The sequence below is a fragment of the Rhinatrema bivittatum genome, chromosome 1, assembly GCF_901001135.1.
Source record: "Rhinatrema bivittatum chromosome 1, aRhiBiv1.1, whole genome shotgun sequence".
NCBI lineage: Eukaryota > Metazoa > Chordata > Amphibia > Gymnophiona > Rhinatrematidae > Rhinatrema > Rhinatrema bivittatum.
Genome location: NC_042615.1, coordinates 489,100,517 through 489,128,333, shown reverse-complemented (window position 1 = coordinate 489,128,333; position 27,817 = coordinate 489,100,517). Strand labels below are relative to the sequence as shown.

Here is a 27,817-nt window from a genome sequence, read left to right as displayed (position 1 = left end):
TGACTTTGTATGACTTCTTGTTCCATGGAGAGCATAGGGTTCTGCTGGCAGGAGGGAAAGCCATGGTTTGAATTGTGTCTAGCAGAGCCCCCATAAATTCAAATTGTGGTATGAGACTCAAATTGAATTTCTGGTTGCTGATGACACACCCTAGTAACTCCAACACTTGAATGGCATTTTGCATGGATTTGTTTGCTCTTGCCTGAGATGTGTCCTTGAACAGCCAGTCATTCAGGTAGGGAAACGTGAACCTCCAGTTTGCATAAGAATGCTATGATGACAGACATTTTGTAAACATTTGCAGAGCCAAAAAAGCAATATGCAATACTGATTTATTTCCTTACAATAAATCAGAGATACTTCCTATGGGTTGGATGTATCTCTTTGTGAGTGTATAGTCCTTCATATCTAGAGAACACAGCCAGTCTCTTATTTTTAGTGAGGCCATTACAGTGCCTAGGATAACCATTGGGAACTTCTCTTTCATGAGGAATTTGTTCAAGTCACCTTCGGTACAGAAGGCATAGTGTGTTCCAATTTTCTTTGGGATCAGGAAGTAACTGGAGTAAAATTCTTGCCCCTGCAATGGGATAGGTTTGACTGCTTTGGTCCACAAGGAGAAACTTCCAACTTGAGCAGGCCTGATATTTGTTAAACTTTATCATTCTTCTGGGAGGGTGATTTAGGGTGTGTTCCAATAGGCATAATTTGTAGCCCCAGCCATTGGAGGTTATATAGGACACCATTTGTGTAAAAACTCAGCCTTCCATCCATAGGAAGGACCTCCGGAATGAGTATTGGTATTCTGGCCATCATCTCTGGATTTAGTTAGACCTATCCCTGGCTTTGGGTAGTTGTATGGGGCTTAGAGTGTCTGCCTTCGCAGTGGCAAGGCCTGAAGCCCTGTTGCTGCTTGGGGTGAGTCATTTTCTTTGAGAAAAAAACCATTTCTGGACTATAGATCCCTGTTTCTCCCGAATGTGGAGGGCAATTCAGAGATAGTAGTGAAGAAGGTCTGAAGTATGCTATGATGGATTTTTAGAAGAGCCACTGCTCCATTGAACTATTCTTTAAATAGATTTCCTCCAGTACTTGGCATATCTGTTAGCCTTTCCTGTGCATCTTTGTGGAGGCCAGATGCAGCCATAAGATCCTAGATTCATCAGTAGCCATCAGAGAGACTCTCAATACCATCTCAAAAATGCTGTAGGCCGAATGGACCAATGTTTTACACACTGAACCTGTTTCACACTCTTTACCTTCTTCCAACAGGAAACACATTTCACCTTGGTCCTCTTGAGGGACATGGTCAGTGAATTTCTGTACCTTTTCCAAGATGAAATGCAAATGCTGCAGAATGTAGGTCTGGTAGTATGCTATACAGGACTGGATCATAATGTTCTCATAGTGGTTTTCCCAAAATGATCCTAGGTCTGACATATGCACTCAGAAGATACTGAGGTATGTATCTTAGACTTATTTCATCTTTTGAGGGCAGATTCAATCACCACAGACTGGGACCAGCCAAATCTCTCATCCTTAGGCTCCAGCTTTCTTCTAACCAGGACTACAGCCTCCTATGTACGGCCTCATAGAGTGAGTGGATGGGCACTGCCACCAATGCCTTAGAGGCATGTAGGTACTTAAGGAGATGAAATCAGTGTGCTTTGGATTCTTCTTTGACCTTCAACTCAATTGGAATGGCCTTAGCCATCATCTGTACAAAATCTGAAAAAGGAAGGTCTTGAGCTGGAGACCTGTTTCTTGCCTATGGAAGAGAAGGTTTTGAGGGAAGGTCAGAAGAGTATTATTCTTTAGAACCAAACTCTTCTGACCTGTCACTTCCAGTTGTATTGTCAATACATCTGGAAGTTACAATAGAACTGGTTCCAATCGATAAGTTGATGACTTTGTGCGCTGAAAGTTAACTTTCAGGGCCAGTTGACATTAAAGGGCTGAAAAAGTTTCTTTCTACCAGCCCATTTGGCCTCATCGCAATGAACTTGGTGTCAAACAAGTCTTTCAACACCAAAAAATATATTCAAAAGCATTTAGCCGGCTAAATGAGTATTTGGATAGATATCTGACTAAATTCTAGGTGGCTAGATTTTAGCTGGATAAGTTAGGGGCTTTCCAGGGCAGTAATTGGGAGGAGTTAAGTTAGCCGGATGACTTAGCCGGCTAAGTCTGGTCGGGCCAAAGAGCTGTGCTAAAGTTAGTCGTTTATATTCAGTACTGCGGCTGCACTATTGAATATACCTCCAAAGTTATCCGGATAAATAAGTTTATCTGGCTAACTTTTCTATCCAGATTGTGTCTGAATATGGACCTCTAAGAGTCTAGTGTATTGAGGTGCTTGGTCCTGAAGGCAAGAGAGTAGGAAGCGGGTTGCTTGATGCTCCAAGTGAGATTGAGCTTGTCAAGGCCTGCTGCTCAACAGTCTACATATTGAACATTGCTTTTGCAATTCTTCTCTGAACTTTCTCCTCAAAGATCACGGAGTCAGAAATGTGGTGATCCTCACAAGGTCAGTGGACTTCTGTATTCTCATAAGGGGTGGAAGGCTTAAAGCTGGACCTCAGGAGACCATTGTAGCAATTGCCCATAATGTTAGGCAGAGATAACCACTAAGCAGAGCAGCTTTGGGGTTCAGAAGGAAACACAGCTTCCAAGATCCCTTGGCTCTTGGAGCCATGTTTGAAGAGAATTAGTGCCAATATTTCTTCACTTTCACTCACTTTTCTGTGCCATGTCCCCTCAGCTTTGTGCTCAATTGCTCTGAGCCCAATGCTCAGCATTAGTTTGGAGAGCAAAAATGTTCTTGTAGCTAGGGCTTCTCTTTTCACTTTGGCACCAGAGTTTGATGGTTTCTTTTGCACTTCTGTACCACCAGCAGACAGTGTGGCTCTGTGGTCCTTCTGCTTCAGTTTTGCATTCAATGGACCCAGCCTTCTTCAACTCCTCAAGATAAGACTGTGGTTGCTTTTGGTAACATCTTTCTTTATTCATATTTGTAAATTGCCTAAACAGTACACTAGGCGATGTACCTGTCAACAAGCATAAAAGTAATTAACAAACAATCACTGACACACAAAATACGACCATGTACATCGGTAATATCGTTCAAGTAATGCTTCAATATGTGCGCCAATGTCTAATAAAATACCTGTTTTGAACAGCCATGTTTTCAGCAAGGACTTAAGTTTGTAATCCTTCAGCCAGCCATAAAGCCTCTGGAAAAGATGTAGATGTTACAATTGGTCGAATTATGATCCTTATCCAAGCATTTGAAGGTCTGGTGGTGGCTTGTGACAGGTATCTTCTGCTTCAGCTTGGGGTAAAACTTGAAGTAAATGGCCTTCGTTTTGGAAATACTTAAAAAAAACTTGACCAGATGAAATCAAGAGACAATTTTTGCACAGAAGACAACCTGAGCAGAAAAAAACTATGATTGGGAGATCTGACAGGGGCTGCAGACTAAGCAGGCCTACTGAGAGAGAGTGATGAAAAAATATAAGAAAATTTATAAGTGAGGGGAAAAAGTTGGTTAGTGAACTAGCTGGGGCACAAAACATTTTCTGGGACACATTGTAAAGAAAAAATGACCAAAAGTCAAATAATTGTCAATGCCCCACCCAGGTACTTGGTTTTTCCTATACATGTGGAATGGGGGAAAAGCCTTAGTAAATCATGTCTTACATTAGCAGAAGAACGCTGTTCTGATAAAAATGAACGTTCTTGCCACCTTGCGCATAAAGACAAGCTGAAGCACACTGTGTGGGCACAGGAGCACAGGAAGAGCTGCACATGCACAGTGTTTCTAAACATTTCCCCATAAGCTCTGGAAAGAGGTCCAATCAGCACCAAGCAACGTTAGCATCACTTATCTATGTTACTTGGCAATTCACCTGCCTTCGGAGAATATACAGTTCTTGGCTGCCCCAAGTTGGTTACTCACATGGCTGGATGCATAACAGATGTATTGGTTCTGAATGTTCTACACTACACATTCACTGTTTATACTGTACTCCCTGTTGAAGGAAATTCTAAAACCTCAGAGTTGAAGGTTGTGGTGTGGGTTTGTCTTTTCTTATTTTGTTTCTTTGGCTGCTATTGCTTTTCTGCTTGTAGTTGTCTGGCTTGTCAGTGTATTACTGTCTGAACACTTGCCTGTAGGTTGTTGATGCACCACATCCGAGACTGCCTGCCAGAGTTGAAGACCCGGGTGAACGTGCTGACAGCACAGTACCAGTCTGTGCTGCAGAGCTATGGACAGCCTATCCAGGACCACAATGCAACGCTCCTGCATATCATCACCAAATTTGCCACAGAGTATTGCAGCACCATTGAAGGAACGGCAAAGAACATCGAGACCTCTGAACTGTGAGTCTGCACTGAGGGTAAGAGGGATATGTTCTGTAAGTCTGTGCTGCGGGAAGGAGGGGGGGTGTGCTATGAGCCTGTGCTGAAGGAAGGAGGAGTATGTGTTATCAGTCTGTGCTGAAGTGAGGAGTTGCATGTACCATGAGTTGGCACTGAGGGATGGAGGGATGTATGCTATGCTGAAAGGGAAATGGTGTGTGTTGTGTGTGTGCTATAGGGGGGAGAAGGGAGATATGTCGAGATGTGTGTTGTGAATCTGCAATGGGGGAGGAGGAGGTGTGTGTTTATGAATCTGTATTGGCCAGATGGGTGTGTGTTGTGAGTGTGTACTGCAGTCTGGGGTATGTTACAAGATCTGTGAGCTTCACACCGCTGTTCCTACTTTCTAGCTGTGGTGGTGCTCGGATGTGTTATATCTTCCACGAGACATTTGGTCGCACACTGGAGTCGATTGATCCATTGTCTGGGCTTACAACGCTAGAGATTCTCACCGCAATCCGAAATGCCACGGTATGGATTCCTCTCTCTCTCTGTCTAGTGTCCACCTGAGCACTGCTCCCACTGTCCTCAGTTATGGATAGGTAATGAGGAGTGTCTTTTTGCTGTTTGGTGCAGGGACCTCGTCCAGCTCTCTTTGTTCCTGAGGTTTCTTTTGAGCTGTTGGTGAAACGACAAATTAAGCGATTAGAGGAGCCAAGTCTGCGCTGTGTGGAACTGGTGCACGAAGAATTACAGCGCATCATACAGCACTGCTCTACCTATAATACACAGGTAACAGCACTACGCCACCTATTCCTCCTAGGGGAATTCTGTGCAGACACATGAAAAAATCTGTACCTAGTTTAAAATTCTGCAAAATTATGTATAATTAATAATTGTTGAAACAATTCAATTTTGTCTTTAACTGATTTTCCTGGAGGGTTTTGTATTGGCCTTAAGAGACCAGGATTGAGTTCTTGGCATTACTGTTGTTAGCCTAGATATCTCAGTACACATTGATAAGAACAAAAGATGTGCCATGCTGAGCCAGACCACATTTCTATCGAGCCAGAATCCCGTCTCCAAGCTGGGTCACAGTAACTTTCCCAAGTCTATCTGGTTCATCATTTTGTATGGACTTTTCATCCAGAAAATTGTCAAAACCCATTTTAAACCCCACTATGCTAGTCACCTTGTTCACAGCTTGATTGTACATTGAGGGGTGAATTTTAAAAGCGTTGCTCACATTAAAAGGCCCATATACTCGAGTACCTGGGCCTGTGCGAGCAATGCAAATTTAAAAAGCTGCAAATTATGTGCGCATGTGCGTGAATACGAAAAAAGGGTGGTTGGGGCGTGTCAAGTACATTCCAGCATGGGACCAAAAATTACGCACATAAATCGGGCACTGATTTACTAGGTCAATATCTGACTCCTCTGTTACTTGCTGGGATTGATTGAATAAGACTCTGGCCTGGATTTGGTTGGGCTGGCTAGGAGTTCTTAGTGTGCAGTCCTTCAATTCCCTTGCACGAGACATAGGATGCTGCTGCTTTGCATGTTGGTGGAGGACATGTCACCATCTTCATCAATCCCACAGAGAGCAGGACGTTTTGAGTGCAATGTCCCCAGTGTACTGGATTCCTCCCCCAGAGCAGGGTACGTTTCCAGTTCTTCTAGGCTCCTTTCACTTGCATTAAAATCTGTTGAGTTAAGCCTTCATTGTCAATAGAAATGATTCAGCATACATCAGAAGAAATAGAAAAATATTAGTCTTTAGAGACTTACATAGCTTTTACTAGGGCTGATGGATTTTACCACCTCTTCTTTACTGACTTAGTTGTTAATCATTATTATAAAAAAACAAAGCAAACCCTGAGCAGTCAAATCATTCCTGCAGCAGGCAGTCTGTAGCTGTTCCTCCAGCTTATTGAGATTTCTTGCCCAGTAAACTCCTACTTTCCTAGGGTCAGCCCAGGCTTTGCTAATTAACTTATTGCCCTGCATGACAGTAAAAGTTGGTTCTGTTCTCTGCTCCTCTCTATAATCAACACTGTGTTGCAGTGACCAATTCACCAAGCACTGCAACCCTGCCCTCTCCTTTCCCAACTATTCAGTATTCAGACTGGCTTGATGGGGGCTGTCCACAGATTTCCTGCATCTTCCTCCTTTGTAACAGGAACACTGCAGCATTCTGTCCTAGCCCAGGGAGGCATGCTGATCAAATCCTGCTTTTGAAACCTCACCTAATGGCTGGTCCCAAAGTTGCACTGGAAGCTTTCAGCCAGAAGTGGGGTGCAGTAAAACTGGACAGAAGTAATAAGGTATTAATGGCAAAGAGAATCGGTGATCATGACACCCCTTCATGGGCCTCTCCTTTTTTCCAGCAATAACTTTATTTGAGCACCGTTTTATAGTTGCATCGGGGTTAGAGTAAGGTTTTCAGGTTTCTGATGGGTGAATGTAGGACATTTGTTCACTGTCATGCCAGTAGTGAAGAAGCAATTCATTTGGGAGAGGGGGATGAGGGGGTTGTTGACCAGTGGACTGCCCTATGAAAAATTGTAGCAATCTAAAAACACACTCTTTAAATGTTGTCAACTCAAAATTTTCCTAGCATTTAGCAGATGGACTCAGGACCAATGGGTATAGCGTGCTCCTGATAGCAGTTGGAGACGGAGTCAGATTTCAATCTGACATCACCACCAGTACATATACCCCTGCAGGAAGCTGTTTACCCAGCCTGTGCAATTCAGTCCTTGTTGGTTGTTTGAATATAAATCCTCTTTTCTTCATTCCCCCTGCCGTTGAAGCAGTGAGCTGTGCTGGATATGTATTCCAAGTGAAGTATCAGTCTTGATTCGGGGTAGTAACCACCGTTACAAGCAAGCTACACGCATGATTATTTGTTTTACCTAGACTATGTAATTTAGTCCTTATTGGAAGTTGTCTGAATATAAAATGTCTTTTCTTCATTCCCTCTACAGCTGAAGCAGAGAGCTAAGCTGGATATGCATTGAAAGTGAAGTATCAGGCTTATTTGTTTTGGGGTAATAACCACCGTAACAGCAGGCTTATTTGGTTTGGGGTAGTGACCGCTGTAACAAGCAAGCTACTCCCCTACTTTTTTGTGGATGCAAATCCTTTTTTCCACATTTCCTCTTGCCGTTGAAGCATAGAGCAATGATGGAATCGCATTATCCATGTACATGTTTATTGAATAAGACGTTAACCGTGTGTTTGTTTATCTTTTCTTCATTCCCCCTGCTGTTGAAGCAGAGAGCTATGCTGGATATTCATTGAAAGTGAAGTATCAGGCTTATTTGGTTTGGGGTAATAACCACTGTAACAAACAAGCTGCTCCCCTGCTTTTTTTTTGTGGATGCAAATCCTTTTTTCCACATTTCCTCTAACTGTTGAAGCATAGAGCAATGTTGGAGTCGCATTAATCGTGTGTATGTTTATTGAATAAGGACATTAACCGTGTGTATGTTTATTGAATAATCTCCAGGTAGTAGCCGTCATTCCCGCAAGCCACCCCCATGCCTCTTCTCATCATTCACATCCTCTAGATTTTATGGATCCACAGTATTTATCCCACCCACGCCCTTTTGAAATCCTTCACAGTTTTGGTCTTCACTACTTCCTCCAGAAGGGCGTTCCAGACATCAACCACCCTCTCCGTGAAGAAATACTTCCTGACATTGGTTCTGAGCCTTACTCCCTGGAGTTTTAAATTGTGACCCCTGGTTCTGCTGATTTTTTTTGCAACTGAAAAGGTTTGTCGTTGTCTTTGGATCATTAAAACCTTTCAAGTATCTGAAAGCCTGTATCATATCACCTCTGCTCCTCCTTTCCTCCAGGGTGTACATATTTAGATTCTTCAATCTCTCCTCATAAGTCATTCGATGAAGACCATCCACTTTTTTAGTCGCCCTTCTCTGGACCGCCTCCATCCTGTCTCTGTCCCTTCGGAGATACGGTCTCCAGAACGGAACACAGTACTCCAGGTGAGGCCTCACCAATGCCCTGTACAAGGGGATAATCACTTCCCTTTTCTTACTCGATATTCCTCTCTCTATGCAGCCCAGCATTCTTCTAGCTTTAGGTATCGCCTTGTCATATTGTTTCGACAACTTCAGGTTCCGGAAATAAATGGGGCAGATCCTGTCCTTGATGGCCTTAGGGCTCTTCCTACCGCCTTTCCCTATCATAAGTTAGTGAAGCAATTGGTGGAGAGACAGTGGAATTCCCCAGACTCCGGTTTAGGGATGGGAAGAGGGATGTCGAAACTCTATCCCTTACCTCAGCAAACATTGGAGCTTTTTGCGCTTCCACAGGTAGATGTGGCGGTTTCCGCAGTCACTAATAAGACTATTATTCTGATTGCGGGTGCCACGGTCCTTAAGGATGTTCAGGATCAGAAGTTGGAGCTTCATCTCAAACGGATTTTTGAGGGGGCTGCCTTAGGTCTGTGGACCGCCATTTGCTCCAGCTTTATGCAGAGGGGCTGTCCGTGCTGGGATCAACGTTTTCAGGATGGGCAAGCACAACCGGGGGCAGAGGTGTCTAACGCAGATTGCGTGGAGGCGTACGTAGCGTATGGTCTCTATGATTTGGTGCGTTCATTATCTCGGATTATGGGTTCTGCTGTAGCAGCCAAGCATTTGCTGTGACTCCATAATTGGTCCGTGGATGTGTCTTCTAAGTCCCAGTTAGGTTAGTTACCCTTCAAGGGTTGCCTGTTTGGGGAGGAGTTGGAACAGCTGATGAAACAGTTGAGTGAGACAAAGGTGTATAAGTTAGAGTTTGTGCGTCCCGTTTGCGACCTGTTCCTAGTCTCCCCCTGCGGGTTTTTGGAGAAGCGTTGCGCAGTTTTGGAGACTTTGTCCAGGTTGCACGACTTAGAGGCAGTAATCCTTGTTCCTCCACATGAATGGGGCATGGGTCGGTACTCCATCTATTTCGTGGTGCCAAAGAAAGAGGACACAATTCACCCCATTCTGGACCTCAAGCGAGTAAATGCAACATTGAAGGTTTCGCATGGAGACTTTACATTCAGTGATTATGTTGGTGCGCAACCAGGAGTTTCTGGCTTCCCTGGATCTGACAGAGGCGTATCTTCATATCCCCATTCGTCAGGATCACCAGCGCTTCCTGAGATTTGCAGTACTGGGTCAGCATTTCCAGTTCCAGGCTCTCCCCTTTGGGCTGCCCATGGCTCTCCGCATGTTCACCAAGGTTATGGTGGTGGTGGCTCTTCGGCGCAAGGGAGTGCTGGTGCATCCTTATCTCGATGATTGGCTGATTCGGGAGAAGTCGTTAGACGGATGCCGCACCACGGTGCAAAAGGTTATTCGTCTGCTAGAGTCTCTCGGCTGGGTGGTCAATCGGGTGAAGAGTAACTTAGATCTGTCTCAGACACTCGACTACCTCGGGACTCATTTTGACACGAGGCAGGGCAAGGTGTTTCTCATGGAGGAGAGAATGACCAAGTTATGGTCACAAGTTTGCCGCTTGCTGGCATTGAAAGTATCCCAAGCCTGGGATTTTTTGCAGGTAATGGGGTCAATGGCCTCCACGCTGGAGTTAGTGCCGTGGGCCTTCACGCATATGCGACAGCTTCAAAGAGCTCTGTTGGAGAGGTGGAATCCTAGGGTCAGAGGCTTTTCAGCAATCGGTCATGCTGGATGTGTCGGCGTGAAGCAGCCTCTCATGGTGGCTATAGTCGTCCAATCTACAGAGTGGCATCAATCTAGAGGTTCCGGATTGGGTGGTTCTTACTACCAATGCCAATCTCTCTGGTTGGGGAGGTCTGCGAACGGCAGTCAGCCTAGGGCTCTTAGGCCACGAGGCTTCTTCTGAAGACTATCAATCAGTTGGAGACCAGGGCAGTGCGGCTGGCACTCCTCACCTTCCTCCCTCTCATTCAAGGTTGCTCGATCAGGATTCTGTCAGACAATGCAACAGTAGCTTACATCAATCATCAGGGCAGTACCAAGAGTCAGGGGGTGGCCCTGGAAGCTCAAGAACTGTTTCTCTGGGCGGAACAGTACTTGGTTCAGTTAGCTGCGTCTCATATCTTGGGCGTCGACAACATCCAGGCTGATTTTCTCAGTCGCAAGAGCTTAGATCCAGGCAAGTGGGAATTGGAGGATTCAGCAATGCAGCTCATCCAAAAGCGATGGGGTTGTCCTGAAGTCGATTTGATGGCGACTTGTTGGTATTTCAGCTGCAGGGGGGCGTACAGGGCTGAAAGGGTCAACGCTCTGATGGTATCTTGGCCTCGGGGGCTCCTGCTCTATGTTTTCCCTCCATGGCCTCTGGTGGGCAAGGTGTTGCGTCGCATAAACAAGCATCTGAGGAATGTGGTGCTGGTTGCCCCAGAGCGGCCACGTTGACCATGGTACGCAGATCTCGTCAATCTAGCTGTGGACGGTCTGCTGCGCCTCAGTCATCTTCCGGGTCTTCTCTGTCAGGGACCCCTATTTTCTGACCAGGCAGATTGCTTTTGTCTAGCGGCTTGGCTTTTGAGAGGCAATGTTTGAGGTGGAAAGGATACCCAGAACCAGTGATAGCCATGCTTTTGCAGGCTAGGCGGAAGTCTACTTCCCTCTCGTATGTTTGGGTTTAGAAGGTTTTTGAGGCTTGGTGTACGGACAAAGGGATAACGGCGGTTCGGACCTCATTATTCCACGTTTTGTCTTTTCTACAAGAAAGGCCTTGCATTTAACTTTTAGGGTGCAGGTAGTGGCTCTAGCCTGCTTGCAGGGAAAAGTTGAGGGTTACATCTTATCTTCCCATCCTGATGTGCGGAAGTTCCTTCAGGGAGTTAAGAATTTGCGTCCTCTGGTGTGGAAAGTCTGTCCCCCTGGAACCTTAATCTAGTTCTGCGAGTGTTGAGTGATGCTCCATTTGAGCCAATTCGGAGAGCGACCCTTAAGGATTTGACTCTCAAGGTCGTCTTCTTAGTGGCCATCTGTTCCACCAGGAGGATTTCAGAGTTGCAGGCTTTGTCGTGTAGGGATCCTTTCCTTCAAATATCAGATTCAGGAGTCTCGTTGCGTATGGTTCCTTCTTTTGTTCCGAAGGTGGTCTCTGCTTGCCATGTTAATCAGACTGTTGAGCTCCCAGCTTTCCCAGAATTGGATGCTTTTGTGCCGCATGCTCAAGAGTTTGTTATTGGATGTTCGCAGGGCCTTGCTACGATATCTCAAGGTAACGAATGATTTCAGGAGGTCAGATAATCTTTTCGTTTTATGAAGAGGATCAAAGAAAGGTACCTATGCCTCCAAAGCAATCATTGCAAGGTGGCTTAAGGAGGCTATTGGATTGGCATATATTTTTAAGGGCCGTCAGGTTCTGAAGGGTTTGCGGGCCCACTCAACTCGGGCTCAAGCGGCTTTGTGGGCGGAAGCTCAGTTGGTGTCTCCACAGGAGATTTGCAGAGCGGCGACTTGGAAGTTGCTGCATACCTTTGCGAGGCAATACTGATTGGATTTGGGGGATCCGAACTCCTGGTCCTTTGGTGAAAGTGTCTTGCGAGCAGGACTCTCCAGGTCCCATCCTCTCTAGGAAGCTTTGGTACATCCCAGGAGTCTAGACTGATCCGGGTATGTACAGGGAAAGGAAAATTGGTTCTTACCTGCTAATTTTTGTTCCTGTAGTACCATGGATCAGTCCAGAACCCGCCCAGGTTGGAGGGGGAGAGAGTTCCGCCCAGCTGTAATCCTTTCAGCATACTACTTTTCTTCGTTTATTCACAACTTACAGAATTTTTACAAGTTATTTTTACAAGTTTTTATCAAGGTTTTGCACATAATGTTTTGGCTTGGGTACTGATTAATACTGAGGTACTGCACGTAGCACCAGGGCTTATCAAGCAGTGTCAGCGAGGCTTTCTCTATCTGCTGGCAGGGATGAATAAACCCAGGAGTCTGGGCTGATCCGAAGTACTACAAGAATGAAAATTTGCAGGTAAGAACCAATTTTCCTGTGTGTATCATATCTCCCCTGCACTTCCTCTCTTCCAAGGTATACATATTTATAGATCTTCCAGCCTCTCCTCATGTGTCTTTTGATTCAGATCCTACACCATTTTGGTTGCCCTTCTCTGGATCGCCTCCATCCTGTGTCTATCCCTTTTGAGATACGGTCTCCAGAACTGAACACGGTACTCCAGTTGAGGCCTCACCAGGGACTTGTACAAGGGCATTATTACCTCCTTTTTCTTATCTGTTATTCCTCTCTTTAAGCAGCCCAAGCATTCTACTGGTTTTAGTTATCACCTTGTCACATTTCTTCTCTGCCTTCAGATTGTCAAACACTATCACCCCAAGTTCCCTCTCCTGGTCCGTGGATATCAGTCTTTCATCCCCCCATCACATACAGCTCTTTTGAATTATCGCATCCCAGATGCAGGACTCTGCACTTCAGCCGGCTAAGTCTGGTTTGGCCAAAAAGCTGTCCTAAGGTTAGCTGGCTATATTCAACAGTATGGATGCATTATTGAATATACCTCCAAACTTAACTGGATAAGTTTATCCAGCTAACTTTGCTATCTGGACAGTGACTGAATATGGTCATCAATATTTCTGAAATTCTTTGGAACAAAATGCTTTAAATTGATTAAATGAAAATTGAATTATTTGGCTACAATCACACAAGATACTGGTAAGAAATAGAAGTGTCAGTATTTCTGACAGTTGAAATTGCTAACTGGAAGCATTTAGAGAGTTTTGTTTTTTTTATCTTTTCCCTGCTTTGTAAAAGTTAATTACAGTATCTTCATTTTCAAATGCTCAGGCAAATGCTTAGAGGAGCCCATGGTTGTTGAAAGTAGACAGGTTAGAAGGATCAAAGTATTTCTTCAATTGTGGAATTGACTTCACCTGATTAATGGAAGGCCTAATGAGTCAATCAGATTTTTAAAAAAAGCAGTAATGAATCAACTGGAAGGTTGTCTAAACTTTTGCAAATGTTATATTCACTGTTTTATTATTTTCAATTTGTTAAAATTAGCAAATAGTAATTTTGCATTAAAAATTGCAGAGAGATGTGTTTGACTTTGTAACATATATTGTATTTATTTATTTATTTGTAAGTTTTTTATATACCGAAGTATTGGTGTTGGCCTTCACTCCGGTTTACATTTACAACAGCGTACTACATTTGAATCAGATGAACAATAATAACAATGATTAGCATTGGCAACTTCAAGATCACATTTGCAACAACGATATAGATATTTGCAACAACGATATAGATATTGTATCAGCTTCTGTTCAGTCAGAGATTCATTGAAGCATACAATTTGATCAGGGGTGCCTATACTTTTGCACACAAAAGTAGAGGATACTGTTCCACCTATCATACATTGCTGCATCTATAAGGGGCAATTTCAGTTAAATCAGCCAGTGACAAGATAGCAAGTACTTTTGCACTCATGTAATTTGGAGTGAATTTTCAAAGGGAAACTACCCAAGTAGTTTCCCTTTGAAAATTTGCTACACACTACTTGGGAACAGAAATACCTGCTGACTTGCCTCTCGTTTTTCTGTGGTTACAATAATGTGGAAAAACCTATGCCCATCTATATGAAACTTCAATTTATACACATAGATTACTCTCCCACCCCAAGCCTACTTCTCAGAAAGCCCATTTTAAGAGTGGCTAAATATAGCCACTCAGTTTAACTAAGCGACTAGATTTAGCTGCTCGGCAGTAGTCAATTTTCAAATCCTCTGATCTAGTCTGGCTATTCCTTAGTTTGCTGATTAGATCATTTGAAAATTGCTCTCCTAATATACAGGTAAGGGCGCTGCTCCATCTGTAATACACAGGGCATAGCACTGCCGCAGCTGTAATATACAAGAACAGCATCGCTCCATCTGTAATACAGCTGCAGCAGTGCTGTCCCCTGTGTAATACACAGGTATGTAAAATGCATCTTTCTGGTGTTCACTTTTAGGGGCCTATGTTCTAAGCACTTTTTTCCATAGACACAAAATGGCCCCTTAATCTTGGATTCTTGATTTATTTTGTACTTTAATTCTCCAGGAGCTTTTACGGTTCCCAAAACTACATGACGCGATTGTGGAAGTGGTTACTGGTGTCCTGCGGAAACGTCTTCCCATCACCAATGAAATGGTAAATCTTTTCCTGCAGTGCCATGACTCCTTAAAGGGAGAAATAACAGCACAAAGTGAGTGTCTCTAGATTCTCCTGTTATACATTAATATTGCTTCTATAAAGCAGAAGATTGACCCATATGCCACAAATCAAACAAGACCTTCAGAAATAAGACAATATGGATTAATTTCAAAACAAAGGAGATTGTTAGACATAAAAAGAGAGAATTCAAAAGTGCAAATCATGCTTATGAGGAAGTTAGAAAGTTGTATGATCTCTATAAAATTAACAGGTACATTTTGAAAGGAGCTATGCATGTAAATTTAACATTTTCGTAGCAATTTTCAAAAGCCATTTCCTTTTCTTTCTGCTACCCCAGTCCAGAACGATTGGGTTTAGTCCCTCATCCAGCAGATGGAGAGAGAGAACATTCTTTTCTTTTTTTTTTTTTTTTTTAATCTGTGACATCACTACTACATCCATTGACCACAGACCAGTTTGAGCCAGTATCCTCTGCCTCCAGTTGATGGAAGTACTACTGATGGGGCAGCAGTATTTATCTTCCTGGTCTGGCATATGATTTGAATTTAAAAAACAAATTACATGCATCTGTAATCTTTACAGAAGAAGCAAGCCAACATTTTGTTATGCTCCCATTCCTATTAGAATGTTGTTGGTTGAGCCAATTTAGAGTAGATATCTAAGGCATTGAATTTGTCTGGGCCAAGCTCCTGTAATTTTTTTACAGAATAATGAGCCAACGTTTGGTTTTGCTCCCATTTCCATTAGACGTTTACTGGTTGAGCCAATTCAGAGCATGTATACATATTTTAAGGAAAGGAGGATGAAGATCCTCTAAGAGTCTCTTAAATCTTCACTATCTTTCTCTACTCTGTTAAAAAAAAAAAAAAATGGAAAAGAGAGAACCCTTGAATGTCGAAAGATAAGACTTTAAGAGCATTCAACCAGCAAGTTTCTAATCTTTTAAAAATTATGCTAGCCTTCATCTCAGAGATTATAAGGCTGTTTTAAGCCCTATTTATGTCAGATCATTATCGCTCTTGTGCTTTCTGCGGCAGACAGCATAGCCTGCACAGCATGAAATTGTGGCAAATAAAACTTGGAGGATTTATTTAAAAGAGAATCTTGAGCAAGATGTAAAGTTAAATTATTATTTCCTTGCATGTAGCCAGATGGTCTCAGGACCAATGGGTATTGTGCTCTCCTGATAGCAGATGGGAGATGGAGTCAGATTTCAAAGCTGACGTCAGCCTACATATACCCGTGCAGCATGCTTAGCTCTTCAGTATTTCTCCGTCTCCCGTAGCACATGTGGACACTATCCAAAAGAGAATAGTGTAACATTTACAAGAAAGAAGAAAGAAAATTTACCTTTAAGAAGAGAGCCCCGATTCTCCTGCGGTGAAACCTAACGGTCCCTCCCCCAGTCGAGACTTTCCTGAGGTCGATTCGATATCCCTCAGAGGTGAGCTTTAGTCCGCCGGCCGGCCAGGGTGGCTGAAAGGCAGTGGATGCAGATTCGAGTGCGGCGGTGAAGATATTTCCCTCTCCCCCACAGCTGGAGACCGCCCAGCACGCGACCGGTAAGCGCCAAGACCAGATAAGGTAGAAACCTTTACTTCTAAGTCTCCGGTCTCCAAGGCTTGAACAGCTGTACCGACCTTCCTCCGAGGTTTAAATCGGGTTGAGCAGCCTCCGTCTGGCTAGGCCCCGATCTGGTGCGAGGGTCCGGATACACGCTTAACTGCATGCACATCTGAGTTGCGCGCACAGCTAGGCCACACGCACAACTGCGTGCATAACTGTGCCACGTGCACAAAGCCCACCGCCTGCACATACAACTTGTGCGCACTTTATGCGTATAACTTCTGCGCTCTCGACGCACATAACTAAGCGCATCTGCATGCATAACTCTCGCACGGATGAGTTTTTAAGACCTACACGCACACAAACAATGGCATCACCATCCAAGAAGGCCAAGGGACCCTTCCTTTGCCCAGCCTGCCACTTGAGAGCTGCGCAGCCTGAATTAGAATCCCTCCTGTGCCAGCAGTGCGAACAGAACCAGAGAGAACCAAATCAAGACCTCCCACAGCCAGGAGAGGGATCTGGAACCACTGATGGTGGCACCCCGGACCTATGTCCAACTGGGCGCCCCCACAGGAAAGTTCCTCCGGGACTTCCACTACAATCCCTCCTGGTATCAACATGAACCCAGGAATCTTCTCCTGGGTGGAATTTTTTAAAGGGCCGCAAACCTTTGTCCAGGCGCAACCAGCCCTGGCTGTCCACTTGTCTCAAACTCTGCTGGAAGCACAAGCCCTTCCCAGCACCTCCCGAGGCTCTCGAGACATGCCTCTCCTAACCAAGAGCATCCTGGATGGGGATCCAGACACCTCAGATGAGGAAACCAACTCCCTGGAGGAAGGTGAAATCCCCCCACAAGGACGAATTACCAGCCCTCATGTCCCAAACTATGAAGACACTGGGTCTCCCAGGCATGGAACCTACATCAGAACCAAAAAAGGAATCCCATGTTGATGTACCTCCGTAAAGCCTCATGCTATTTTCCTATGTTGGAGCCCATCAAGGAACTGAATGACCTGGAATGGAATGCTCCAGAGGCCAGTTTTAAATGGGGACAGGCACTAGAAGCCCTATATCCACTGGAACCCACGGCAAAGGAACTTCTACGCTTCCCTAAAGTGGACGCTATGATCTATGCAGTCTCAAAACACACCACAATCCCTGTGGAGGGAGGAGCAGCACTGAAGAACGCCCAAGACAGAAGGCTGGAAGCCATCCTTAGCAGTCCTTTTGAAGTTTCAGCAATGATACTACAAATTGCTTCCTGCTGCGCTTTGGTGGCACGTTCCTGTTTGATCCTCTCCAGAGACACTACCATGCCCAGAGAAGTGATGGAACCTGCGGTCTCCTTTCTCACCGATGCTACCGCAGACCTCGGGCACACATCATCCAGGGGTGTCACAGCCGCAGTGGCGGCCAGAAGACAATTATGGCTCCAAAATTGGTCGGCTGACGCTACTTCCAAAGCAAACCTCACAAAAATGCCTTTTAAAGGATCTCTCCTGTTCGGGAGTGAACTGGAGAAGTTAGCCAACAAATGGGGCGAATCCCCAGTATCCCGATTACCTGAAGACAGGAGCAAAAGAACATATCAGCGTTCCTCCCCCAGAAGAACAAGGGTAGAGGATCGCAGTGTTTTAAACCTTACAAGAACACACAGTCCCAAGCACCTCGTTCTTCAGGAAGGTCTCAGTCCTTTCAGAACAGGCACATTAAGAGAGGAGCAAGCTCAGGATCCGGCCATACCCCACAATGAGAAGATGCAGACCCATCCACAGGAAGAAGACATAGAGGACAGACTTAACCTCTTCTACCAAAGTTGGGCTGAGATAACATCAGACAAGAGGGTCCTAACTATCATTCAGAGGGGTACTCCCTGGAATTCCAAAGCATCCCCCCAGACAAATTTGAGATCACCGTGCCACTCCCACTCCAAGAGACTGGCAGTGGAAACCATACTAGCTAGACTACTCAGCCTGAAGGCAATAGCTCCGGTGCCCACGTCTCAACAAAATACTGGCCACTATTCTATCTATTTTATCATTCCCAAGAAAGAAGGAACATTCTGGCCCATCCTGGACCTCAAGGCCATCAACCGTTAGCTGAAGGTACCACACTTCTGCATGGAAACCCTACGCTCCGTTATAATGGCAGTTTAACTGGGAGAATTCTTAACCTCCCTGGACCTATCCGAAGCCTACCTTCACATCCCGGTCCATCAGGACCTCCAGCGCTTCCTGCGCTTTGTGATACTGGGCAATCATTACCAATTTCGAGCGCTACCCTTCGGACTAGCTACTGCTCCCAGAACCTTCATCAAAATTATGGTGGTAGTAGCGGCAGCGCTGAGGAAAGGAGTCCTGGAACATCCTTACTTGGACGATTGGCTGATCAGAGCAAAGTCTCTGGAGGAGAGTCACCGTGCAACCACCAGAGTCAAGAACCTACTACAAGAGCTCGGGTGGGTCGTGAACACAGCCAAGAGCTGCCTACAGCCCTCCCAGTCACTAGAATACCTGGGAGTCTGGTCTGATACCAAGCAGGACAAGATCTACCTTCCCTCTCCAAGGAGAAGGAAACTGATGGGTCAATTGCAAAACCTGTTGAACTCAGCTCGCCCCAAGGTATGGGACTACCTTCAAGTCCTCTGCCTCATGACATCAACTCTGGAAGTTGTTCTGTGGGCAAAGGCCCATATGCGACCACTACAATGCTTCCTACTGTCACGATGGAATCTAGTGCCCCAGAACTACTCAATTCACTTTCAGCTACTGACAGAGGTTCGGCATCAGCTTCAATAGTAGCTACAGGAAGAACACCTAAGCAGAGGCGTAAACCTATACCCACCGAACTGGATCTTGCTCACCATGGACGTGAGTCTGCGAAGGTGGGGAGCCCACTGTCAGGAGCTAACAGCCCAGGGACAATGGAACAAAGAAGAGGCGGAATGGAACATAAACCACCTGGAAGCTTGAGCGGTCAGACTTAGCCTGCCTGCGATTCAGCCACAGACTCCGAGGCGAGTCTGTCAAACATATGTCAGACAATGCAACAACCGTTGCATACATCAACTGCCAGGGAGGAACCAAGAGCCAGCAGGTGTCTCTGGAAATAGACCCTCTCATGGAGTGGGCAGAAACAAATCTGCAAGGGATTTTGGCCTCCTAAATCATGGGAAAAGACAACAACTCAGCGGATTATCTCAGCAGAGAGAGCCTAGACCCAGGGGAATGGTCGCTGGCGGACACAGCCTTCCAGCTGATAGTGAATTGATGGGTTCCCCCAGCTATTAACCTCCTAGCAACTCGTCGCAATGCCCAAATCCCCAGATTTTTCAGCCGCAGGCAAGAACCACAATCTCAAGGAATCGACGCTCTCATCCAGAACTGGCCAGAGGAAGACCTCCTGTATGCCTTCCCACCCTGACCACTACTGGGCAGGGTCATCCACAAGATAGAGCACCACAGGGAACTAGTCATACTAGTTGCCCTGGATTGGCCAAGAAGACCCTGGTACGTGGACATGCAAAGACTATTGGCGGGGAATCCTCTGCATCTACTGCCATAGAGGGATCTTCTTCAGCAGGGACCGATCTCCCACAAAGACCCGGCTCGATTCTCTCTTACGGTATGGCCCTTGAGAGGACTAACCTAAAGAAGCGCGGCTACTCAAAAGCCGTGATTGACACCCTGCTCTGAGCACGCAGGTTCTCCACATCTTTGTCTTACATATGGATCTGGAGAGTATTTGAAGCCTGGTGTGAAGACCGCACCCTCCTTCCAAGGACAGCCAAGATTCCCACGATCCTAGAATTCCTACAGAACGGCATGCAGAAGGGGTTGTCTCTCAACTCCCTCAAGGTTCAAGTCGCAGCTCTGGTCTGTTTCAGGTCCGAAGTGGACGGCATCAGACTATCAGCTCATCCTGATGTGTCTCGCTTCCTGAAAGGAGTCAAACAACTCCAGCCACCACTAAAGTGGCCAGTGCCTCTATGGAACCTCAACCTAGTACTAGACTTCTTAGCAGGGGAATTCTTCAGACCAACAAGCGGCCTGTCTCTACGCCTCTTGACCTTAAAGACAGCATTCTTGATTGCAATATGCTCAGCTAGACGCATCTCCGAACTTCAAGCATTATCCTGTCGAGAACTGTTCCTCAGGTTCACCCCAGGCACCATACAGCTGCGTATGATACCATCCTTCCTTCCGAAAGTGGTTTCCCAGTTCCATATGAACCAGACCATATCCTTACCATCACCAGATGAACACAGGGATTCGGAAGACTCATGCCTCCTTTGCCACTGGAATGTCGGAAGAATCCTAGTCCGATACCTGAAGAGATCAGAATCCTTGCGCAAAACTGATCACCTGTTCGTTCTTCACAGCGGGAAGAAACAAGGGGAAGCGGCATTGCGGGTGACCATAGCCTGCTGGATCAAAGAAGTAATTAATGCAGCCTACATAGAGGCAGGAAAACCTCTACCTCTACAGGCGAAGGCGCATTCTACAAGGGCCCAGGGAGTCTCCTGGGCTGAAACCAGGCTGCTTTCGCCAGCTGAGATCTGTCGGGCGACGACATGGTCCTCCCTCACACCTTCTCCAGGTTCTCTCACCTGGATGTCCAGGCCAGGGAGGATACAGCCTTCGCAAGGGCAGCACTAAGTGGGCCACAGGCAGCCTCCCACCCGGTAGGGGAGTAGCTTTTGTATTTCCCATTGGTCCTGAGTCCATCTGTCTACACTAAGGAAAATGAAATTATCAGGTAAGTAATTTCTTCATGATTTATTGAATTTAATTTACTGCTGTAAAGCAGTTTATCCAAATGGTTTACAATAAAAACATAAATTCCAGTCAAAAGTGAGAAGGAAGTGCTGAAACCTGTTAAAGATGGCCGACTAGATGAATTGCTCCTCAAACTGCCGCTTTAAACAAAAGGTTTCTCGACTCCTGCTGGCTTGTAGCAGACAATCAAAAGATGCAGTATTGTGAAAGTAAGCCGAGAAAACGGATCTACGTGAATTTTTGTTTTCCTGGAATACAGGTGATTTAAATGAAGGCCACGATTCCATCATGGCGACCATGCGAGAAAAATCTGATGCGGTTGTGGGGCCTGATAAGAGCAATACCTAGTTCGGAGAATTAAAAGTGGGCATCACTGCGGTGAAGACCAATGTGATGCAAACAGAAATTACAGGAATGGATTGGAGATTGACTGATGAGCAGTGGGGGCACGAGAATGTAGACAATCTAGCCCAACTGCAATCTGATGTACAATCCTTAATGTGAGACAAAAATGACTTGGTTGTTAAACTGGAAGATTTAGAAAATAGAACCAGATGCAGCAACATAGAAAGTGTACAGTCGATTTGTGTCACCTATACTAGCTTCTGAAAATTCTGGAGATGCTTACCAGGAAATAGTGGTAGACAGATCTCATTGGGGATGATACAACCTAATAAAACTAGAGATATTGTGGCATGTCTACGTTACTATGCAGTAAAGGAGGAGATTGAGGAAAGCTCGTACTATGGGCCCCATTTCTTGGCGTGGCACTGATATTACTATATTTAACAATTTCTCCCAGGACAAGCAGGATGGTAGTCCTCACATGTGGGCGACATCATCGGATGGAGCCCGGCACGAAAAAAGTTTTCTCAAAGTTTCTAGAAGCTTTGACCAGCAGACTGAGCATGCTCAGCCTGCTACTATCCGCGTGTCCACGCAAGGTCCCCTTCAGTCTCTTCTTATCCGTGGTGCAGTTGCCTTGCGGTTCGTGGAGCTCTCAATTTTCTTGTTTTTCCTCGCTAAATTTCAGTCTTTTTCCGATTTCCTCGTCTGGTCCCCTTTCTTTGTCAATGCCTCCTTGGTTGTTTTTCTTGCCTTTTTCCAACTTTGTGGTCTAGTCCTAACTCCTCGCCTCATGGTGACTGCCAGCCATCGACCACACGCCGGATGTTTTTTCTATGGCATCGACCGGGTTTCGCTGGGGTCCCCAGTGCCCTGGGACCATGTCTATCACAGATCCACACTAAGTTTGCATTCTCAGCCTGGGGGCCTCACACGACATCCGTGGGAGTTGTGTATGTGACCAGATGACCCCCAAAGGCTGTCTGGTGTGCCTCGACAAGATGTAGAAAATTTTTGGGGCCCCAAAGTCTGCTCCTTCCACTCCTGCATTGGCTCTATGTCGAGAGGTCGTAGGGAGCCCCTCAACATGCTTCCCCTTGCTGTTCCTCTCGCCAGTACCTCCAAGGATAGTTGGAACGGTGATAGATCTTTAGTGATTTCACCGCTCTCCCGGACATCGTGATCCTCTGTGCTGGAGAAAGACCGGACCGAGCACCGAAGGAGATCCCACAAGCATTGCCAACGGTTGCCGTTGGCGCACAGTTCTGGTTCTGGGGCGGCACCAATGGCTGCCAGACTGCCACCAAAATGTCACCGGCTGCGGTTGGCATTGGCGCCAGGAGAATGGAATGGCTCAGAGCCTCTGACCTCCGGCCGGAGGTCCAAGACAGGCTAACCAATCTCCCCTGCACAGGTGAAAACCTATTCGGGGACAAAGTCTGGGATGCGGTAGTGCAATTTAAGGACCATCATGACACCCTTCAGCAGCTTTCTGCTAGTGCTTCTGACACCCCATCCTTGGCCAGGAGGTCCTCTAGGTCAGGATCCTGAAAGCCTTTCAACAGGCAGAGGAAGTATTATCCTCCAGCCTCCAGGGCTCGCACGCCTCGCACCAGTTCCCGGGGCCACCCTTGCCAACAGCGAACGCCTTGTCCCCAGCCGACGTCCCAATAAACCCTGACTACGGGCTTTTGACTTGGCAGCAAGGGAACAAATGCCAGTTGACCGTAACCCTGACGCCATATCCCCCAGTCAGAGGCAGACTCTTGAGCTTTGCCCATCGCTGGGAGGAGATCACATTGGACTGATGGGTCCTTACTATCATCTGTCAGGGTACCGTCTAACCTTCAGTCTGCACCCAGAGACCTCTCCCCCATGTCCATCGTGGGGTTTGTCCGCCCATCAGGTCATACTTCAGACAGAACTTACCACCCTCCTCGTGGTAGGCGCGGTAGATCCAGTCCTTTGTCTTTAGTGGGGCCAAGGTCTCTATTCAAACTATTTCCTTATTCTGAAAAAGAATGGGGGCTTGTGCCCCATTCTTGACCTACGGGCGTTGAACAGGTTTCTCGTAAGAGAAAAGTTCAAGGTGGTCTCTCTGGGCACGCTGCTCTCCCACTCCTCAGACTTGGGCCTTCTTGCAGGGGATGTCTGCATGCCACGTACCTGCCGGGTCGCCTGAATGTCCTGGCAGATCGCTTAAACTGCTCCTTTCAGCCTCATGAGTGGACCCTCCACCTGGGGGTGGCGGCCGAGCTGTTTTGCCGCTAGGGCTCACTGGATGTGGTCCTGTTCACCTCCCCTCACAACTACAAGATGAGCAAGTTCTGCTCCCTGGTGTTGGGGGACAGACATCTGGCCTGCTATACCTTCTCCCTCCACTGGGAGAGAGACCTGCTATATGCATACCCCTCTCTACCGTTCCTGCTGAAGACATTGCTGAAGCTTCAACAGGATGGCAGGACCATGGTCCTGGTGGCGTCCTTCTGGCCTCATCAAGTCTGGTTCCCGCTTCTGCAGGACTTGTTGGTGCGGGCCCCCATCTGGATGGGGACAGCACCCGATCTCATCTCTCAGAATCTGCACCCTGTGCCTTCCAATCCTCCAAGCATTGGCCCTGACAGCTTGGATGTTGAGCGCATAGTCCTTCAGCCTCTGGCACTCTCTGACTGCGACTCTCAGGTACTGGTGGCATCCCAAAAGCCCTCCACCAGAAAGTACTACAGCTTGAAGTGGAAAAGATTTTCCATCTGGTATATGGGGCATGGCTTGGATCCCTTCTCCTGCCACCTCCCTCAGCTGTTGGACTACCTCTGGCACCTCTCCGAGTCTGGGCTTCAGACCAGCTCAGTCAGGGAACACCTGAGTGCTGTTAGTGCGTACCATTGGAGTGTCGCTGGCACGTTGATGTCCGTGCAACCTCTGATAGGCTGGTTCATGGGGGCCTCCTCCAGCTGAAGTCCCCTCTTCGGCCTCCTGTTGTAGCGTGGGATCTCAATGATGTCCTGGCACGGCTCATGAGACCCCCTTTTGAGTCACTGCAGTCTTGTGACCTGAAGTTCCTCACCTGGAAAGTTGGTTTTTTTTTTTTTTTTGTTCCTGATGGTGATTACCTCAGCTCATAGGGTCAGTAAGCTTCAAACTCTAGTGACCTACCCACCATATACAAAGTTCTTCCATGATCATGTAACGTTGCGTATGCATCTGAAGTTCCTGCTCAAGGTGGTATCAGATTTCCACCTTTATCAGTCCATTGTATTATCCACCTTCTTCCCCAGGCCTCACTACCATTCGGGGGAGCGAGCCCTTCATACTTTGGACTGCAAGAAGGGCCATGGCTTTCTTTTTGGATCATATAGCAAGCTACAGACAGTCCTCCCAGCTCTTTCTTTTTTGATTCCAAAAGACTGGGAAGCACGGTGGGTAAGCAGACCCTGTCGAATTGGTTGGCGGATTGTATTGCCTTTTGCTATCAGCAGGCAGGCCTCCTGCTCACCGGCAGAGTAAAGGCTCACTCTGTGCGAGCCATGGCAGCATTGGTGGCTCAATTGCATGCAGTCCCCATCGCCGAGATTTGCCGGGCCATAACCTGGAGTTCTTTTCATACATTTGCGGCTCACAAATGCTTGGACAAGGATGGGCATCAGGACAGTGCCTTCGGTCAATCTGTCCTGCGCAGTCTGTTCCAGTCCTGAACCCAACTTTTCATTCTGTGCTCTGTGGGAACCAGACTGTCCTCAGCTGACCTACAGCGTCACAGTTGTTGTTGTGCCTGTTGGCACCTTGTTCGATCGCTGTTGTCATCTCTGTTCCTTCGGACAGTCTGGAGCTTGGTACTCACCTACATGTAAGGACTACCATCCTGCTTGTCCTAGGAGAAAGCGCAGTTGCTTACCTGTAACAGGTGTTCTCCTAGGACAGCAGGATGTTAGCCCTCAGGAATCTTGCCTGCCTCCCCACGGCATTGGGTTCTTCTTTCGGTTTGTTTTGTTTTTCGCTCATATTTTTTTCATCTATATTATGAGACTGAAGGGGGACCTTGCATGGAAGCACGGATAGTAGCAGGCTGGGGATACTCAGTCTGCTGGTCAAAGCTTCTAGAAACTTTGACAAACGTTTTCTGTGCCCGGGCTCCATCGGATGATTCACCCACATGTGAGGACTAACATCCTGCTGCCCTAGGAGAGCACCTGTTACAGATAAGCAACTGCATTATATCTTGGGAAGCTGATTTGGGAAAACATTGGAAGAGGAGATCTGGGATCTTTGCTTTATATCAGTAGGTAGAAGTTCCATTTCATCGCTTCTTGTAGAAAATGGATATAAAGTTTTATACTGTTGGTATTTGACCCCAGAGAACCTTCATAAAATATGTACTGTTTCACCAGATTGTTGGAGACAATGTGGTGACTTGGGTATCTGTGTTTCATATTTGGTGGGAATGTTCTAAGGTGACTAGTTTTTGGGATGAAATGATTCATTGAAAGGATAATTAATTTAGAGATTCCCAAAGTTCCCGGATGTATCCCTGTTCCTGATATATCAAGATTGCTTCAAAGTTTAATACTTCAAATTGTTCTAGCAGCCAGATTATCTTTCATGACTTTTTGGAAGCAAACATTTTTCCATCTATGGAGATAGTTAGTAAAACACTGAATGATATATATTTTCTAGGATATCTCACTGCTTTGTGACATGATAAATTAGAAAAATTTATTAAGAAAAGGGAACCATATCAAGCTTGGTTGAAAGAAAATCGCTCCTGACGCTGTATATTATGGTTTTCGGTTCTGTATGATAAACCCATCGGTATGAGACAATGTGAGGTAGTAGTGGTATTGCCAGAAAAGAAGGAGGGTGGGGTGGGGAAAACAATTGGAAATTGTACATTAATCCATTGTACTGGAATATGGGATGCTGTTGTATTGTTGTTTCTTGCTATTATGGTCAGTAAACTTTAAATTATTTAAAAAAAATAAAAATCCAATCAAAATTACATGCAGACACCAAACAAAATATTGGTAAATAAGACTGTCAAGAGACAAAAGATGTAGCCAGGCAAATAAATTCTCCCCTAGATTCATCAAAAAGTGATGTTAATGCACTGATAACCCCTGTGTTAAGAAAAAAAAAAGGGAGGGAGAGAGAGACTATCTACAAAGCAATCATAGTAGTTAAGTATATATACCTTTATAGGAGGGCTATCTATTAGATCAGAGTGAGGTGTTGGTGGTGGTTTAGGTTTTAGGGGCCAGTTCTGCATGTAGAGTGAGACGTATGAACAGCACAGTACACCTTTGTGAAGATTTGACGTCATTTGGAGTGAGGAAAGTCTCAAAAAGATGAAGTTTCTGTTATGTTTTCTCACCCTAGCTTGATGGATATTGCTCCTCATTTACCTAAATCCTGCCCCTCCCAAAAATTTGCATTCACGCTGTATGTTATAATTCTTTTTGCATGCGTTATGGCATTGACGCACGTGTTAACGCCATAACGCATTTTGATGAATGAACGGGTCTGTGACAAAAGCTATTAATAATCATAAACCTGACTGCTCACCCAGCATCTGTTGATTTTTGAACAGTGACTGTTTTGTATATGGCTCAGGCAAACCACTCTACATCTGCAGATAAATAAAAATCACGACCCACCAGTTTTGAATCATGGATCTTATGTCAAAGTGGGATCAGTCATATCGGATACAAATGTTTATTTAAAAGTTTTCATATTCCTTAATTAGCATTCTGTGCTTTGCAAGCAAGATGAAAGTTTAGTTGCTTTATCTCCAGCAATACAGATTCTTCAGGAGCATTTAGCATTATACATATGTAAACCTCCTAAGAGTTTTACATTTCAAAAGGAACGTATTAAAAAGAAATACCCCTTGAACAATAGCTCTTTCTGTTGCAGGCTTATAGGTTGAATTTGAGGAGAGCAGTTTTGATTCCCAGGTAGAAAAGTTTTCTGTAATTCCCCTTTTCCATAGAGAAGTGATTACAGCATTATTGTCACAGGCAAATTCTTTCCTAAAGTTAGCAGAATATAAATTAGAAGATAACCTAATTGTGATCTATATTATCTGCTTCAGGAACAGTTGGGTATTTGTCTCCATTATATTGCCATGAAATACTTTAGTTTAAATTTTCTTTATAAATTTAAGTATTTGATTTAATAAAGAATTTAGTTGAAATTCAGTAAAAAAAAAAATAAAAATAAAAATTGTATTGTGTCAGGAAGAAAATTTGTCTATAAAAGGTAAAGCCGTTTTATTCTGTAAAAACTGTATCCAAAATAGTGTATTTGTACCCGCTTGATCTGCAGATAACAAAGATCGGATTATAAATTTAAACAAAACATAAGTTTTACAACTTGAAAAGTTAAAAGTGGCAACTAAGTTTAATATGTACGCAGGATATGTGACACCAAAGTACCATTGGCAGAGGAGGCGTACAGTTCTAAGGAGCACAAATGCCTGGCACAATCAGTAAGAAGGGGAAGTTGACAGCACCAAGATATGTGTGTGTCAAAACTTGGCACAAGTCCATGAAAACCAAAGTGTGAGCTTCTGGCTATGATGCACACCTAATTGG

The 27,817-nt window shown here is 45.5% G+C and overlaps 1 protein-coding gene across 5 annotated transcripts in view; it reads left to right on the top strand.

Moving 5' to 3' along the window:
* Positions 1-27,817, top strand: part of LOC115095113 (dynamin-1-like protein) — a 101,178-nt gene that overhangs the window by 51,894 nt on the left and 21,467 nt on the right. For all 5 annotated transcript variants that reach the window (XR_003857694.1, XM_029608400.1, XM_029608392.1 and 2 more), the window contains 4 exons: positions 4,177-4,383; positions 4,773-4,893; positions 4,999-5,154; positions 14,422-14,511. Coding sequence is in view for 4 of the 5 variants with exons in the window: in XM_029608400.1 (XP_029464260.1) it covers positions 4,177-4,383; positions 4,773-4,893; positions 4,999-5,154; positions 14,422-14,511 (574 nt within the window). In the remaining variant the exon portion in view is untranslated. The remainder of the gene's footprint in view (positions 1-4,176; positions 4,384-4,772; positions 4,894-4,998; positions 5,155-14,421; positions 14,512-27,817) is intronic.